Source organism: Ixodes scapularis, unplaced genomic scaffold (genome assembly GCF_016920785.2).
Source record: "Ixodes scapularis isolate PalLabHiFi unplaced genomic scaffold, ASM1692078v2 PGA_scaffold9__187_contigs__length_104089568, whole genome shotgun sequence".
Lineage (NCBI taxonomy): Eukaryota > Metazoa > Arthropoda > Arachnida > Ixodida > Ixodidae > Ixodes > Ixodes scapularis.
In genome coordinates this window covers 29,418,238-29,432,776 of record NW_024609884.1, presented here as the reverse complement: position 1 = coordinate 29,432,776, position 14,539 = coordinate 29,418,238, and the positions used below count along the sequence as shown (strand labels likewise).

Here is a 14,539-nt window from a genome sequence, read left to right as displayed (position 1 = left end):
GCCATGTTTATTGAAACTTCCAAAACAATATTATAACAGTTTTGTAGGGCTTTGCATTACTGAATCTCTTGATTTCTGGGCCCTTATATTTTAATATTAACCAGTTTATTATTTAATCCATTTTGCAAGATATTAACATCTTATTTCTTTCTTATCCTAAGACCCTGGTTTTTAGAAAACATTAAAATGCTTACAACCAATGTTCTAGAACAACTCAGTTGGGAAACTGCTATAGAGCCTGCTTTGAAAAAGTGGCTCCGTTCCGTACTCGAGAACCGAACTAGAGGCGATCACAAAGCCGCCATTACACCCGCAGCAGCCACTCCGGGAATTGCATGGCTGCACGTATTGGTTCAGATCGAGTCGTGCAAGGGCCAATGGCACCATCTTGCAGAGCCGTTTCGCAGTAGCTATATAAATCAACTTTTGCACGTATTGGTTCAGATCGAGTCGTGCAAGGGCCAATGGCACCATCTTGCAGAGCCGTTTCGCAGTAGCTATATAAATCAACTTTCATATTTTGAATCGTCGCTAAAGGGTGGCGCTGTTATCGTATTTAGTTTGGTCTCGATGAATGCGAGAAATCCGGATTTCAAGGGCGAGTTTCCCAGGTGAGTGTTTTAGTAACGCTGCTTACAACGAACAGGTGAGGTGAACTAGTCAAGTTTGTAATACAAACAGTGTGCAAATGCTATGACATAAAAAAAGAAAAGAATTAGGACCAAAAAGACACTGACCATCATGCTTGCTTTTTTTTTTTTCGTCTGCATGCCGAGTTTTATCCCAAGCTACAGTGAAACCCGTTTAGAACGAACCCACGTAGAGCGAATTATTGTTGATATCGAACTCACGGAAAATTTAAATAAAAATGCATGTAAGATGTACTTTTTATAACGAACAACATATTCGCTACATCAAACATTTTCTCTCCGCGAAAGCTTCCAAAAATGAGCAAACAATCGTCTTCCAGCCCCCCCTCCCTCTCCCCCTCCTCTCTCCCTCTCTCTCTCTCCCCCCCTCAAAAAAAAAAAAAAAATAGGAAAGAAAGAAAATTTCAAAAGCTCAAGTTGCAAACAAAATCGAGTGATGAAAAGCAATTCAGAATGGGAGAAAGCTAAAAATACACTCTTCATGCACGCACAGAAAAATAAAACTTTTCATCCCAAAACCGTTGCCCACAGACAGAAGCAATTCAGAAAGAGAACTAAACTAAAAAAAAAGAAGAAAAAAGCTTATCAGCGCGTGGGTACAAGGTGGAAGCGAAGAGCTGAGAAAGAAAGAGATGCTCTCGCGTCACAACGCACGCAATGTGAAAGTTCGTTGTTAACGATTTTTACTATATCGAATTACTTGCTATATCAAACTAATCGTAGCGATTCCTACTGTTCGTCATAAACGGGTTTGACTACTATTTTCTCGATTGTGCCTCTTATACCAACGTAGTTAATACCTCAATTGCCATAGCCACTGCTTGCTTTACAGATGTGCAATCAGTGAGGAATTGCAAGTCTTCAGTAATTAAACAAACTACTGGTAAGGTAGCAAACTATTGGTGTGTTACTGACCACAAGCAAGCCTTTGTTGTCTTCTGCATTGGGTAAGAACTCCGAAAATTCAGTGGAAAACTTTCCTCAAGTTTACTTAAATAAAGAGCCATTTGATAAAAGCACAGTTCCAAACCCCAATAAATGCTTCCCAACAAGAGAAGCATAGGAAGACTAAACCATTAGACAAGGGCAGTAGTGAGCATATCTTGATTTGATGGCACGCATGCCCTGGCTGCCAAGTGGCTGAGATGGAGATCTATAAGCTGGAGTAAACAAATAACAAAAAGAAAAAAAAAAAGAAAAAAAAAAAAGGAAGTCAGTGGTAATTTTAGACCCAGGACTTTGTAATTTCCTCTCTGGTCGGCTCTGATCCCCCCCCCCCCCCCCCCCCCCCTTGCTTAGGCTTGCTTTGAGGTGCAGATGCAAAGTCATTTTCACAATATTAACATTTTTTAAATGCTAAGGTTTACAGATTTTCATTCAAAATTAATTCCAGGCAGAAGCAATACCAATCTGGCACGTCTGCTCACACAATGGGAGCACGTCGAGAATGTAAGACCCCGCGCTTGCAACATTTGCTCCAGTCCTGGGAGGAGAGTAAACCCAGAATGAAATTTTCCCAACTTTCTTATTCCTTTCTAGGTGACCCAGTCTTCCCCAGTTTTCGACAACGTCCACATGAACTAATGCGCAAAACCTTGGTACTGCCTTCTTTTAAAAATTATCACAATGCATATTAAATGTTTTGTTTTAAAGAGATTTTAGCTGTAAAGTCACGTATATGCATCCCATATTTGTGTTTCAAATCTGCTCATTTAATGAAAGGAAATACTACATCATTACAAAAATTTGGTGAGCTTTAGGATACATGGGAAGGAATTAAGGAATCAATGTTTTTGAATAATGAGTGATAGTCTTCAAGAATCCTCCTTTTCAAGCTAAGTAAAAAAATACTCACTAGGTAGCCAATACTGCCGCATATTAGATAACAAAAGCTATGAGGAGGTTAGAAAGTGAAATCTATGGTGTTTGGCATATTCTACAGAGAGGGGAAGTGTAGTGTAAACTGACAGCATGCTAGGATATTTGCGTGTGTGGAGAGCTGCCAGATCCTCTTTGCGAGATATGATAAGCTAGGTCCAGCTTGTGATGCTTACTGTGTACATTATATCTCATTCTGAGAGAAACCTGATAAGTCTGTTACCAGCAGCCTTCCTACTTCCTACTTTTGCCTTCCTAGTGAATAATGTTGACCAGAAGAAAAAAAAAAAAAAAAAGAAGAAAAGAAAACTTTGAGCACATAAATCTTTCTCCCTTGAAGGAAAGAAACTGTAGAGGCTCACCTTAATTTTATCAGACCTGGAAAGATGAATCCGGAAGTAAAATGGGTTCCCAACAGCGTCCTTAGCTGGTGAATGTGAACCGTCAATTAAGCTGGTTGTCATGTTGTCTATCTCATCCAGCGTCTTAAGGTTCTTGTAATCTGCAATGCAAGGAGCAAAGTATGCGAGAGGTGAACCAGAGGTAAAACAGTCAGCATAAGCAGTTCTGTTATTGGAAGACTGAAAATGCAAACTAAATACACAATGACATAGCAAAAATGTGCTTAAGAGCTAGAGAGAGAAAAGTTAAATCATACTCTCATAGTGCACCCTTTAACATGCTTGAATTTGTAGCACTCTACAGAACTATTGGATATGCATAGCTATAGATACCTGTTATAGAACTAAATAAAAGACTGTCTATTTTTATAAAAAAAACTTTATTCTTAACCCAAATTGCTGGAACAATTAGAAAACTATTACCATGCAATAATAAAAAAAAGGGTACTTTTAGATACAGTAAAGTAGCAAGTCCCACAAACGCTTGCTTATAGGAGCTGAACCCCCCTCTCCCTGTCAATGTTTGTCACCAGTTAAGTGAAGCTGCTCATATGATGCAGAGCATGAAGGAAAGGCGGGGCTTCAGTCAACTGACAGCTGAGAAATATTGGAGGTGAGGAGGTGTCTTATTAGAAGTTTGCCAACTGAGTTCATCAATAAGGTTTGCTGTCCCTCTGCTCTTGCAACAACTAAATAAAGCATTAAGCTTCAAGTTTATCATACCCTTTTTGAATTACATTTGAATTACTGCACCTTAGCGCAAGGTATAACTACCAAGAGAAACAGTAACGGGCACCTAGCTTTGAACAAACAAACAAAAAACTATCTATTGCATTAATAATGTGCCATATCTGCACCCCACTAAGGAACTCTTGCAGCAACATAGGATAATTAATAAACAGCTGTTAAACCAGTTTTTCAAGTGATACTAAAAGCAACTTTTAATTTGTCAGGTCTGACACAACAAATAGTATGTTAAAATCTAGGGCACTAAAAAACGGCATATGCTACTTTATCGAACAAATTATTTCTGCAATCACTAACATACCATATACCAGTGTCACTAGACAAATTAAATGAGTATCACAGAGGTTGCCATACACTGTAACATGCATGCAAATTACATTAAATATTTATTAATAATGAGTTTAATGCGATATATTCATTTTGTTATCTTCACAACATCAACTGAGATTTCGTTAAGAACTCTGAAAATGACTAAAAAAAGTGTGTTGTTTGATGACTGTGTTATGCTTTTTATACCGCATGTCAGCAAAGACTTTAAAAAATTCCTACCAATAGGGTGGTTGAGAAAAAAATTAACTTTTTCGGGAACAAACTGCCAACCACGGCAGATGTCAGGAATTGCAAAAAAACATACTATTCAGTTAAATATTTAACGAGTATTTACTAAGTAATGTTTTAATTAGTGCAAATAAAAATAAACATATGTTTCCAATTAGAAATTTGCTGATCATCATTGAAAACTGCTAAAACAGTCAATTTTAGGAAGACTTCAAGCAAGTGAGAAGCGTTGGGGTGAGCTAAAGCTTCTACTCGTGCCTCAGGCACAAGGTCGGCAATGAGGAAATGCGGATGATATTCTTACTATTCACAATTGGTAGGGATGTTTTGAAGTCTTTGCTGAAACACCTGGTATAAGTGTTACCGTAAGAATATTGAATCTTTCTAGTGTTCACTGTGCTGCTTGCTGGTGCTTTTCTTGCTGCTGCTGTTGATGTTGCCTACCACCGACTCTCTGGTTGCATCAACCTCTTTTCATTGCTTTTTTTTACCAGGGGGACATCGACATTGTAAAAGCTCAGAAATGAACTTTTAACCTTGAAATGTAGAACATTCATTATTGATAACAGTGCCATTTCTGGGTGAAGAATGGATGTTTAGTAACCTGCTAGTCCTGGAAATTTGCACTGCCTATAAGTGGCATAACCAGAAAAGGCAGCGAGTCAAGACAAGTTACCTTCACAAGTGTGCGAGTACTTCAGAAAACTCAGAAAACAGGCCTGACTGTCAGTGGGTGAAGATTGGAAGGAGGCTTAGGCAGGGCTTAAAGTCTGGGGGGTCTCAGGGGGTCTCGGACCCCTCACTGAATCTAAGGGATGGTCTGAGACCCTCCTACAGCCCCCGCATTTGTAAAATCACAATCATACCTTGCAATAAAATAGCTTGTTTTCAGTGGTGTGTCATTTGGGGATTAGCAATTTGAGGGTTGCAGGTACAGTGTGAATAGGGTCGTCAGGGGGGTTTCTTTTATGTGCAACTAGTAGATCTCGTCAGAACCCCCCCCCCCCCCACCCCCTTACGTTCTTGTAGGGACCCCCCTCAACTTACGGGAGACTTTAACCACTGGGCTTAGGCCTTCAAGCACGTTAAGATTAGAGTTCGATGATTGGTGGATAAAACTCCACTTCACCCCTTACATCCACTCCAAATAGGAACAGAATAATTAAGATTAAAACAAATTTCTCTCAGAATTCAGGAATGCAGCAGGCACGATCATTCAGAGCTAAAAGCTTAATTAAATGCCCAGCATAGATTTTCTCATCCATGAAAAGATACAAAAAGAAAAAGAAAATGCTAACAAAATTCATAATTCAGTGGAACCAATCTTTCACAACATAAAAATGTTTTCCTCAACCTTATTAAAAAAAGATAAAAAGAGTTCTTAAAAAAAAAAAAAAAAGAGAGGTAAGTTATAGGTAGGGTTCCGCATTTTCGGTTTCTATTTTTTCAAAATTCGGCGTACTTTTTTTGGTGCTTATTTTAAGAATCAATTTCCGTGTTTTTTTTTTGGTTTTTTTTCGGCGTATATTTATGCTTACAAAAGTTTATCGGCTTCTTTTGATAAATATAAAATAAACACCAACGGACACCAGATCAGATGATCCTTCTAGCCCTGATATTTGTGATCACTCAAAGAATAACGGCACAGATAGATTGAAAAATATATGGACACTTTATTTGGAAAATGTGTGCAAATGTAAAAGAAACAAGAAAAAAAACACAGAAGTACAAACAAGTCAGCCTATGCCGAAAAAACGTGGAACTTCACCTTCTGTACATCAGGATTACATGATCTTATTATAGTACACACACGTGTACTTTCCCAGGTTCTCCTCGTTGATCTGCACTCTTTCTTTCCTGTTAATATGACCCCGAGCTTCGAGAATGCCCTCTCAATGCTAACGCTGGACACTCGCAGGCTGAGGAGATGAAGCGCTGCCTGAGCCAAAATCGGCCAATCAATCAATTCTGACAGCCAAAATAGACACGGCGCAATGTTTTGAAGCACAACACAACTTGCAGAGCTTGCATCAAGTCAGTCTTCCTTACAACGAGTTTCAAAACACGCTCGTCTACATGGCGAAATCATGGGCCCCCTCCCCCCCCCCCTTTCAGACTTCACGTTCCGATCGATGATGCGCGCATTAAACCAAAACGTTGAGATGCCATCCGTGTATTCCATACATTCTATAGGCACTGTCGTTCCATTTTTTTGCCACGGCTCTGTGGTACGACTGGAAGGTCAAAGTGACCATTTGCGGTTAAAACTGAATTTTAGAAAATGGATTCCGCGTACTTTTATCGGCTTTTATCGGTTTATATCGAAAATGCCGAACTTAAAAACTGACCTTTTTCGGTTAAAACCAATTTTACGAAAATGGATTCGGCATACTTCTATTGGTCTTTATGGGTTTAAACCGAAAACTTTGAACCGTAATTATAAGGTATTTTTGTCCTGTGAATTTGAATATCACAAGCAATTGACCAGAATGTATCAATAGACATGAGAAAAAAAAACCATCCACTGTGTGTGACGTCATACCCAGAGGTTTCAGTTGCCTTGCACATGCCACTCGAGAGGAAACATGTGCAGTGCAGACTGGTCGGGTAAGATTTGCAGAAAGCGTAGAAATGTTGAGATCTCTGTATAATATGTCGTGATTCCCTCCTCGCACCCAAAGTGATGGGAGGGAGGGGCTTCAGCGCTATTTTGAAAGTTCTGTTGTGGCTACTTTGCGAATCAATCTGAAATATAGTTTTGATATTTGTAATCCTGGAGGCCGAATAAAGACGATTTAAGTGTTGTTTTTTTTCTCAAATACAGAAACACATCAGTTTCCCTTTAAAAAGCCCCTGAAAAGAAAAGAAAAAAAAAAAAAATTTTTTTAACAGTTTGGTTGAGACACAAAGTAAAAAAATTAATTTTACTTTTTTTTTTTTTTTTTTTTTAATGGCGCGAGACGCAATTTAGTTGGTAGTCACGTCCTTTATACTTGTTTTATCTCTCAACATTTCGGGCACGTGGAGTAGAGGTGGATAAGCTTCGCCTTCACTAGAGGTGGAAAGACCGAATGAACATTCCATGACGTCATAGACTTTGCATGCAGAATTTCAAATAAATCTCTTGACGTCAATATTGCTCTAAAAAAAATTTTTTTTCGCACAAAGTTTTTTTTTTTTTTTTTTACACGCTGTTTAAAATCTGACTGTTTAAAACAACATCTTTTTTTTCTTTTCAGTGGCCCTTTAAAACTAACTCATGGTGTTTCATATTGAGAGGTGTTTTACTAGCAAGATCATGAGGAAGAAGTAAGCCTCTCTATGCAGTAAAGGCCTTGCTCAGATCTTCCATTGCACTGCGTAAGTTCAACTGCAGGCCAAATCTACCCTCTGTTGGTCATGGGATTCATACATGGCCGCGTTGGGAGCACATGCGGGCTCTCATGCGGATGAATTGGGATTGAATCCCCCTACTATTGGTTGCTTGTCTAGAAAGTTCCACTGCATTCTTGTCAATTATTGTGTGTTCTAGTTTAGAAACTTCTGGAGACTAAAGCATGTATAAAAGCAGACATAGCATGCTGCATTGATCAGTCTCACCAGCACTCAATCCTGCTACTACACCGACACCAACACCCATGACACCACATATTCTATTTTCTTTTGGCACAAGTTCACCAGTAGGACGTACTGTGGGTCATTCAGAGTTACCATCACCTAAAATTATTGTCACTTTCATTGTTTATATTTAAAAGCCAAAGGAAGGGTTTTGTTTTTAAACTGAAGGAGGTGGCAAAATGTTATTTTTCATTTAAATTTTTTTTAAGTGAACAAAAGTTTTCCCTGTTACCTGCTTGAAAAGTAGGGACCAAAAAAGGAATTTTCCTATTAAAACAAGAGTTTGTCAAGGAATCTGATTTTTCACTGCCGATTTGGTGATATGTTTTTCAAAGTAAACAAAAGTTTTTGCATTTTCCATAACTTCTGCCACAATCAGGTATAAAACTGCATTACAGTAATGTTTTTATTCATAGAGATGTAAAATGGAGCTTTGGGTTCACCCAAACATTTATAAGATGTGTCTGGGGGCAAGAACGAGGAAATATACCTTTATATCAGAGAGAGAGAGAGAGGAGCAGAAAACAAACAAAAAAGAAAAGAATTACATTGTTTTATTGTTCTATTTGTCATAGGAACAGAATCTTGACAGGCAGCACTCAGGCATTGTGTAAGTTAGGCTCCTGAAAGTTGAAATGGCTTAAAATAAACCTAATATCTTCCTGGTTTCTCTCTTTCCCCCTTTTACCCACCGCACCCCCATAAGGTAACTCCAACACTGGTAGAAAACACAAATATGAGAAAGAAGTTCATTCAAAAGGTAGAAAGTATAAAATATCTAGGAGTGATCCTTGATTATTTCTTCAGCTGGAAACCGCACATTGAGCAGTATGTAAAAAACTGGAATATGCAGTCTATACCTTACTTAAAACCAGACATCACTTTAATTCCAGATCAAATTAAATTAATCTACTACTGCATTTTTCATTGTCACCTACAAAATTATGTTGAACCTTGGGGTTCACATAAATTTTTTTTTACAACCAGTAAGGACGCTTCAAAAGCTAGCATTGAGGATGCTATCATTTACAAGTTATAATGCTCATTCCACTCCTTTATTTCAAAGCAATGACTAATGCCATTAATTATACTACAAGACTACAACACAATTATTCTGGTGCATAGTATTGTATTAAATAATGCTCCACTCCCATCAAATATATTTCTGCTCTTACAAATAATTTGAAAACTCCTCCCTATAGCAATAGCATATGGTCAATGCTTAATACAGATGCTGGTACAATACTTTGGAACTCATAAGCCCAAACATAAAAGAAAAAACAATAATTTGTACTAACTCCAAAGAAGCATAGCTTAGAAATGTGACGAACCGGGAATTTTTTTTATTTGAATTTTATTTGTGCAGCACTAGCACGAGTGCTAGTTAAAACCTGCATCACTTATTTATGTATCCATGTATGGGTCCAGAACTAGCCACAATGACTAAGAATCCTCATGCAATATACAGGGCTTTTGATATTTACTGAAGATGTATAAACAAGGTACTTGTTTAGTGTGGTTATTATTGGGCACTTTAAATAAACAAACATACATACAAATAACTCTCACAAGCACTAATCCATATTTTATTAGCAGAAGTCTAGTATTAATGTGTGGATATGAACAGCCAAGGACTTAGATAATGGAGTCACAGTTCCATTGCAGGAGTTTGTTTTGGAAACATAAATGGGACATAACAGTGTGTGAGAAAAAACAAAATACCAGCAGACATTCCAACACATTTGGGTAGTGTTAGTCATACTCCACTGGGCAGTTTCTTTTTTGAGAAGGGTTTGTGAAATCAAACACATTCAACCAAAAACAGTAAAGCTCAGTGTTGCTAGCATGCTTAAAAACTTTGATCCGGTGAATATAAAAAAGCAAGAATACGACATATTTTTTCACAAGCGCAATCTGGTATGTATCTCCCAAGCAGAAGCAAACCACTTCAGCTATTGACCTTCTACTCATATCAAACGATCCATCAACAAGGAGACGCCATGTCCTTGGGCATAGATAGCAACTATTTACGCCATAGACTAGAGGGATAAACAGATAGTGCTTAGCCAATGAACCTTATTGCGCCTTAGGAACTGCCAGTTCACTTTACGAATCTCCAAGCTCAAAGGGACCATGTAACTTTCCACCCTGGCTAAAAAAGTACCCAGAAAAATCTCTTTACATTATTTCGAGATGGATATCAACTTTGCTCATGTACAATGGTGTAGATTAACAAAACAAAAAAAATCTATGAGGTTTACATTCTTTTTTCCTCCTCAACTACCTTGTTCTGTCCTGAAACCCCTGTAGCCCACTTTTGAAGGAATCATAATGCCCAAATGAGATAATTGCAGCAGTGAGAAAAGGGTCCTTGGCCTTTGCACTGCCAGTTTCATGGTCCCTTCAACTGACCCCATAAATCTTCAGCCCCTGTAACATGGGTAGCCACTCTGAGGTTTCCAAGGGGTTCATTTCAGAGTTCTTCCTATCAGCTTCTGCTACCTTTGTGCTATATTAAAACCTGTGCATATTTAATTATGTCTACTCTGTAATTCAGTGTTTTGGTCAACCAAAATATTACTGGACAAGTTTACAGCAAAGCCACCATTCTTCAAACAATAGGGCGCCCTATTGTTTGAAGACCGGTTCGCTGCATTTACATAGGAGTTAAGCCTTTTTATTTTTTTTTATTTTTTACTCAGGTAAGTTCACTCTTTGCAAATTTTATAGAAAAAATACACCACCTGTGGGCAATGCTGCACACAATCGTAGCGCGATAGGTTAAGAGACAGATTTTTGTGCTTGATTTAAAGAGCCTGGCCGCTATTTGAGACACCCTGTAGAATAGGGAGCCCCGAAGCTTTGTGTCCACCAAATAGCTTGAGGTGTCGCACTGCGTATGCACGCAAGTTCTGTGCACTAACCTGTGTAACTAAAACATAAAAAACACCACTGTCATGATTCTGCCATGTCCCACTTATGTGTGAATGAAATACTCCTGGGCTACAACATAGGGCAGTTTGTAGTTAACAGGTGCTCTCAATTAAATTATAATCATCATATTCCATTCCTGGAAAGCTGCTGCCATAACCTGGAGCCCATTTGATGTAATACTGCCATACTGATATTCAGCTGATATCTAAATCACATAACCTATTTATGTCCCTTAGAGTGATGTATGGGACATTTTTAATGAGTGCATTCAGGTGGACACACTTTTATGTATAGCTTGCATGTGACGTCATTCGTGGCTATACCAGTATTTTATAAGCCGAAAGCAAGCGTTCGGTTTGTCGTGTTAGTTTGACACGGCAGAAGTTGCAGTTCGAAGAAATAATCAGTAAGTAGAAATAACTGTATACTTAGCAATGGCGGCACTTGCAAGCTATGTATAGGTTTGAATAATCTCGGAGACATTAATGTTTTAAAAAACGTTTGGTGCTTCACGTTCAAAGCAGCTTTGAAAAATCATGCACCTACAGCTTCTAAGACTCATTTAAACTGGATTTTTGACTACCAACCCGAAAGTACTTGTACTTGAAACCATATCACACTCCATGTCAATTGCGCGTTGTTGCTCATTCTGGTTTGTGTGCTAGTTGAAACTTCTTGTAGCCATTAACTTTTTTTTTAATGCAACGGCAACAAGTGATGCATTTTTGTTCCCTTCCTTCGCACACAATAGTGTATGCCCCTAATAAAAAAAATTTAAAAAGTGAGAGTGAGACAATGAAAAGTAGAGAATGAAAAGTCAGACTACTTTCCTGTGGCCTTTACCTCATTTTTTCCTTAGAAGGTACAATTAACTTAGAAAGGTCAGGCACTGCATCTTCCTTGAACTGTCCCGACACAGACAACGGGGCAAGGTTTTATACGCTTCATTTCCTGATTCCCGAACAGATGTATGCAAAATAGCGATACCATTATGGGATTACGCTGGGGACCTTATCTCCCTTTCCTCGGTGCTCACAAAAGCCGGCGACCTTTCCTCTTCAAACAGGCACTGTGGTCGCCGTATACGAAACCATATCAACCATATCACCGGGTCAAGCCGTTCACCGCGATTGTGGAAAGATGAACGCGAAGCCCGCGATTGCTCAAGTTGCACTCTCGGTTCACACCGGACTTGAAACAGAGCCGTTATCCCGGCGGCCCGTCACGGCAAAGTGAACGACCTCCGACGCCAAGTGTCAACATACCACACCGGCTCCCCAAGAAAGAAAAAAAAGAAAAACGTAGTGACCGCTACATCGCCGGAATCGCTCTTGTGCTCGCAATAGACTTGTTCGCTCGACAGGTTCATTTTCCTCCGCATTGTTTCTGCTATCCCCACCTCTTAAACGGTGGGTTTATGGCGTAACTTCTGGAGATACGCCTCCGATATTTTGCCCACTGATTTCCTAGCTCTAGTAGAAATATGCCCCGAAATTTCTTCGCTGAGATGCCATGTTTCACAGAGTTACAGCACCCTTCATTATTAGTAGAGGAAAATATTTTTCAGCCAATTTTAATTTTCGCCTTTGCTGTATTTGCCCTTAAGACGAGCCGATCCGACGAGTTCTCAGGGAACTTCGGTCATGCATTCCGATTTTGCGCCTGTCAATAAACTCCCGCTCGCCAACGGGACGCAAACGAGAACGTCCTTGAGGAAGAACAAAATAGCCCTGACATTGACCCGCTAGCCTGCAAAAAAAAAAAAAAAATAATAATAATAACAATTAGCGATTTTATAATGTAAAATGTCATTAACGTCGGTCATGCTCCAACGACAATTTTGTGCGACGGAAAGCAACAAGAGTGCAAGAGTACGGATAAAGAGAACGAACGTCAACAACGCGAAGCAGAGTTGGACCGTTCGACTCAGGCTGGCCAGAGGCCGACGGACCGTTGTGCCACGAATCGTGGTGACCCCAAACGTCTTCAAAGCTCCAACTGACCTGGTAAGATCTTGGTGTCGCCCAACGGGAACGTCGAAGCGTTGAAGCCCCCGTGGTTCATACTGCGTTTCCGAAGAGGTGTGTCCGCTTCGTTCATAGTGCTGGGATTCTGTTCCCCGCCAAAGCAAGCTTTCCGCGGCGTTCAGGTGATGCGAACCGGGAGAAGCGTCGGAGCTTGACGTTAGGAGAGAGCGAGGCTGATGATGACCGAGGCCGCGCTGCTGTGCCCTTATCCCAGCTCCTCCGCTCGCAAGCAGGTGTGCGTACGCTGGCTGCGCCGATACGCTGGCTACGAGTTGATGACGCCGAGTTTACCGGAGGCCATTTTCCACTTCTTCCGATGGTGGCGTCATCTGTGGGTGCGTCCGTTAACTCGGTCTTTTTGAAACCGCACCACCGCACCTGCGCGCCCACAGCTGCGTTGGATTCGTGACCGTCGGTGCAACACTTTTTTTTTTTTTTTGACGGGGGTGTAAATTTTTAGTGTAGACTAGAGCCACTGCGTGTATATGCTCCCGAAGAGCATATAAACGCTTAGAGAAAATCTGAGCAAATTAAGGATGAATACACCACTAGCTCCAAGAATAGCATGAAGGTGACGAAGCCCGAGAGCGCGTCAGGATGTTGGGGAAAATGTCGAAGGAAAGGAGGGACCGACACAGCCATCAAGCATCATCAAGCATGTACCATGGGGACACTGGGGGTTGGGCCAACAGACGCACCAGCGTACGGGCTTCCGCCTTTCTGTTTCGCCTCGCACGCCCCCAGGAAAACACCTGTTTGTGCAAATAAAGATTATTATTATTATTAAAACCTACTAAGTACGGTGTTGAAACTATGGTCGAAACTTTACGGGTAGAAATTGAGGGGGAGGGGGAGATGAGAGCGCGCGGGGACGCCGGGGGTACCGAGCTCTGGCTGGAACGATTAGTGGGTAAACGGAAAGCCAGCCGCCTCTATCTCTACACAATCCTCAAACGCCGGCGTCCGGCGTTTCAACGCGTACGAACAGCGAGTGGAGACAAAGGCAGCTAGCTAGCTTTGCGGCTAACCAGAGTTCGGTGTCCCGACGCCCCGCGCGCTCTCATCTCCTCCTCTCCCTCAAATTCTACCCGTTCACGCGTGCGTTGCCTTCTGTCGCGCTTTGGCTCGGCGTGCTCACGAGACCGACGAGACCCTGTTACTGAAGCTAGAAAGTCGCGCTGAAAGCCGGGCTTTGGCGCATTCTTAATTTGTGCACGTTGTTCACAAGGCACGCGCGGGTGTGAAATAAAACAAATGCAAAAAGGAGGGGAAGCCGAAAAAAAAAAAAAGAAACGAAACAAAAAATATTTTAAGTTAAGGGCCCCTCAACAATTGGTGTTGTGGACCACGACCTACTCTACCTACTAAGTGTTGCCGCAACGCAGCAGCAGCACCCACCGCTGGCGCCGAGACGGTCGAGGGAAATGAGATCGCTGCGTGGTGTAGGTCGGTGCAATAATGGAGATCAGTGGGTCAGCATCTCGTTGGGAGTTCGCCAACCGATCGAGTTGCAGTGCTCTCGTGTAATCCACGCCCTCTGCCCAGAAAGCAGAGATTATATTATCTAGCAATAAACGTAGTTAACAGTACGTCAGATTAAATCAGGGTCATTGTTTTTTAATACTTTCAAGGTTAAAAATAATACTATTATTGTAATACTTCCTTCCCTGGTGAAAATCAGCGCAACTGGACCAATCACCAGGTGAATTGAGTCTACTTTCCGTCC

The 14,539-nt window shown here is 40.7% G+C and overlaps 1 protein-coding gene and 1 long non-coding RNA gene across 3 annotated transcripts in view; one reads left to right on the top strand and one right to left on the bottom strand.

Annotated features, from left to right (window-relative positions):
* Positions 1 to 13,322, bottom strand: part of LOC8042424 (lysophosphatidylcholine acyltransferase 1) — a 56,827-nt gene extending 43,505 nt beyond the window's left edge. Inside the window, exons 1-2 of one of the 2 annotated variants that reach the window (XM_029969971.4) lie at positions 12,790 to 13,322; positions 2,891 to 3,030 (exon numbers count right to left, since the gene is read on the bottom strand). In XM_029969971.4, coding sequence (XP_029825831.2) covers positions 2,891 to 3,030; positions 12,790 to 12,886 — 237 coding nt within the window. In that variant the 5' untranslated portion in view covers positions 12,887 to 13,322. The remainder of the gene's footprint in view (positions 1 to 2,890; positions 3,031 to 12,789) is intronic. The other variant, XM_029969970.4, reaches the window with a different exon arrangement.
* On the top strand, positions 445 to 7,828 carry LOC115311339. Its single transcript, XR_006076750.1, has 4 exons — positions 445 to 611; positions 2,044 to 2,099; positions 2,190 to 2,248; positions 7,474 to 7,828. It is a non-coding gene; the product is annotated as an uncharacterized LOC115311339 (long non-coding RNA).
* Positions 13,323 to 14,539: the final 1,217 nt, after the last annotated feature.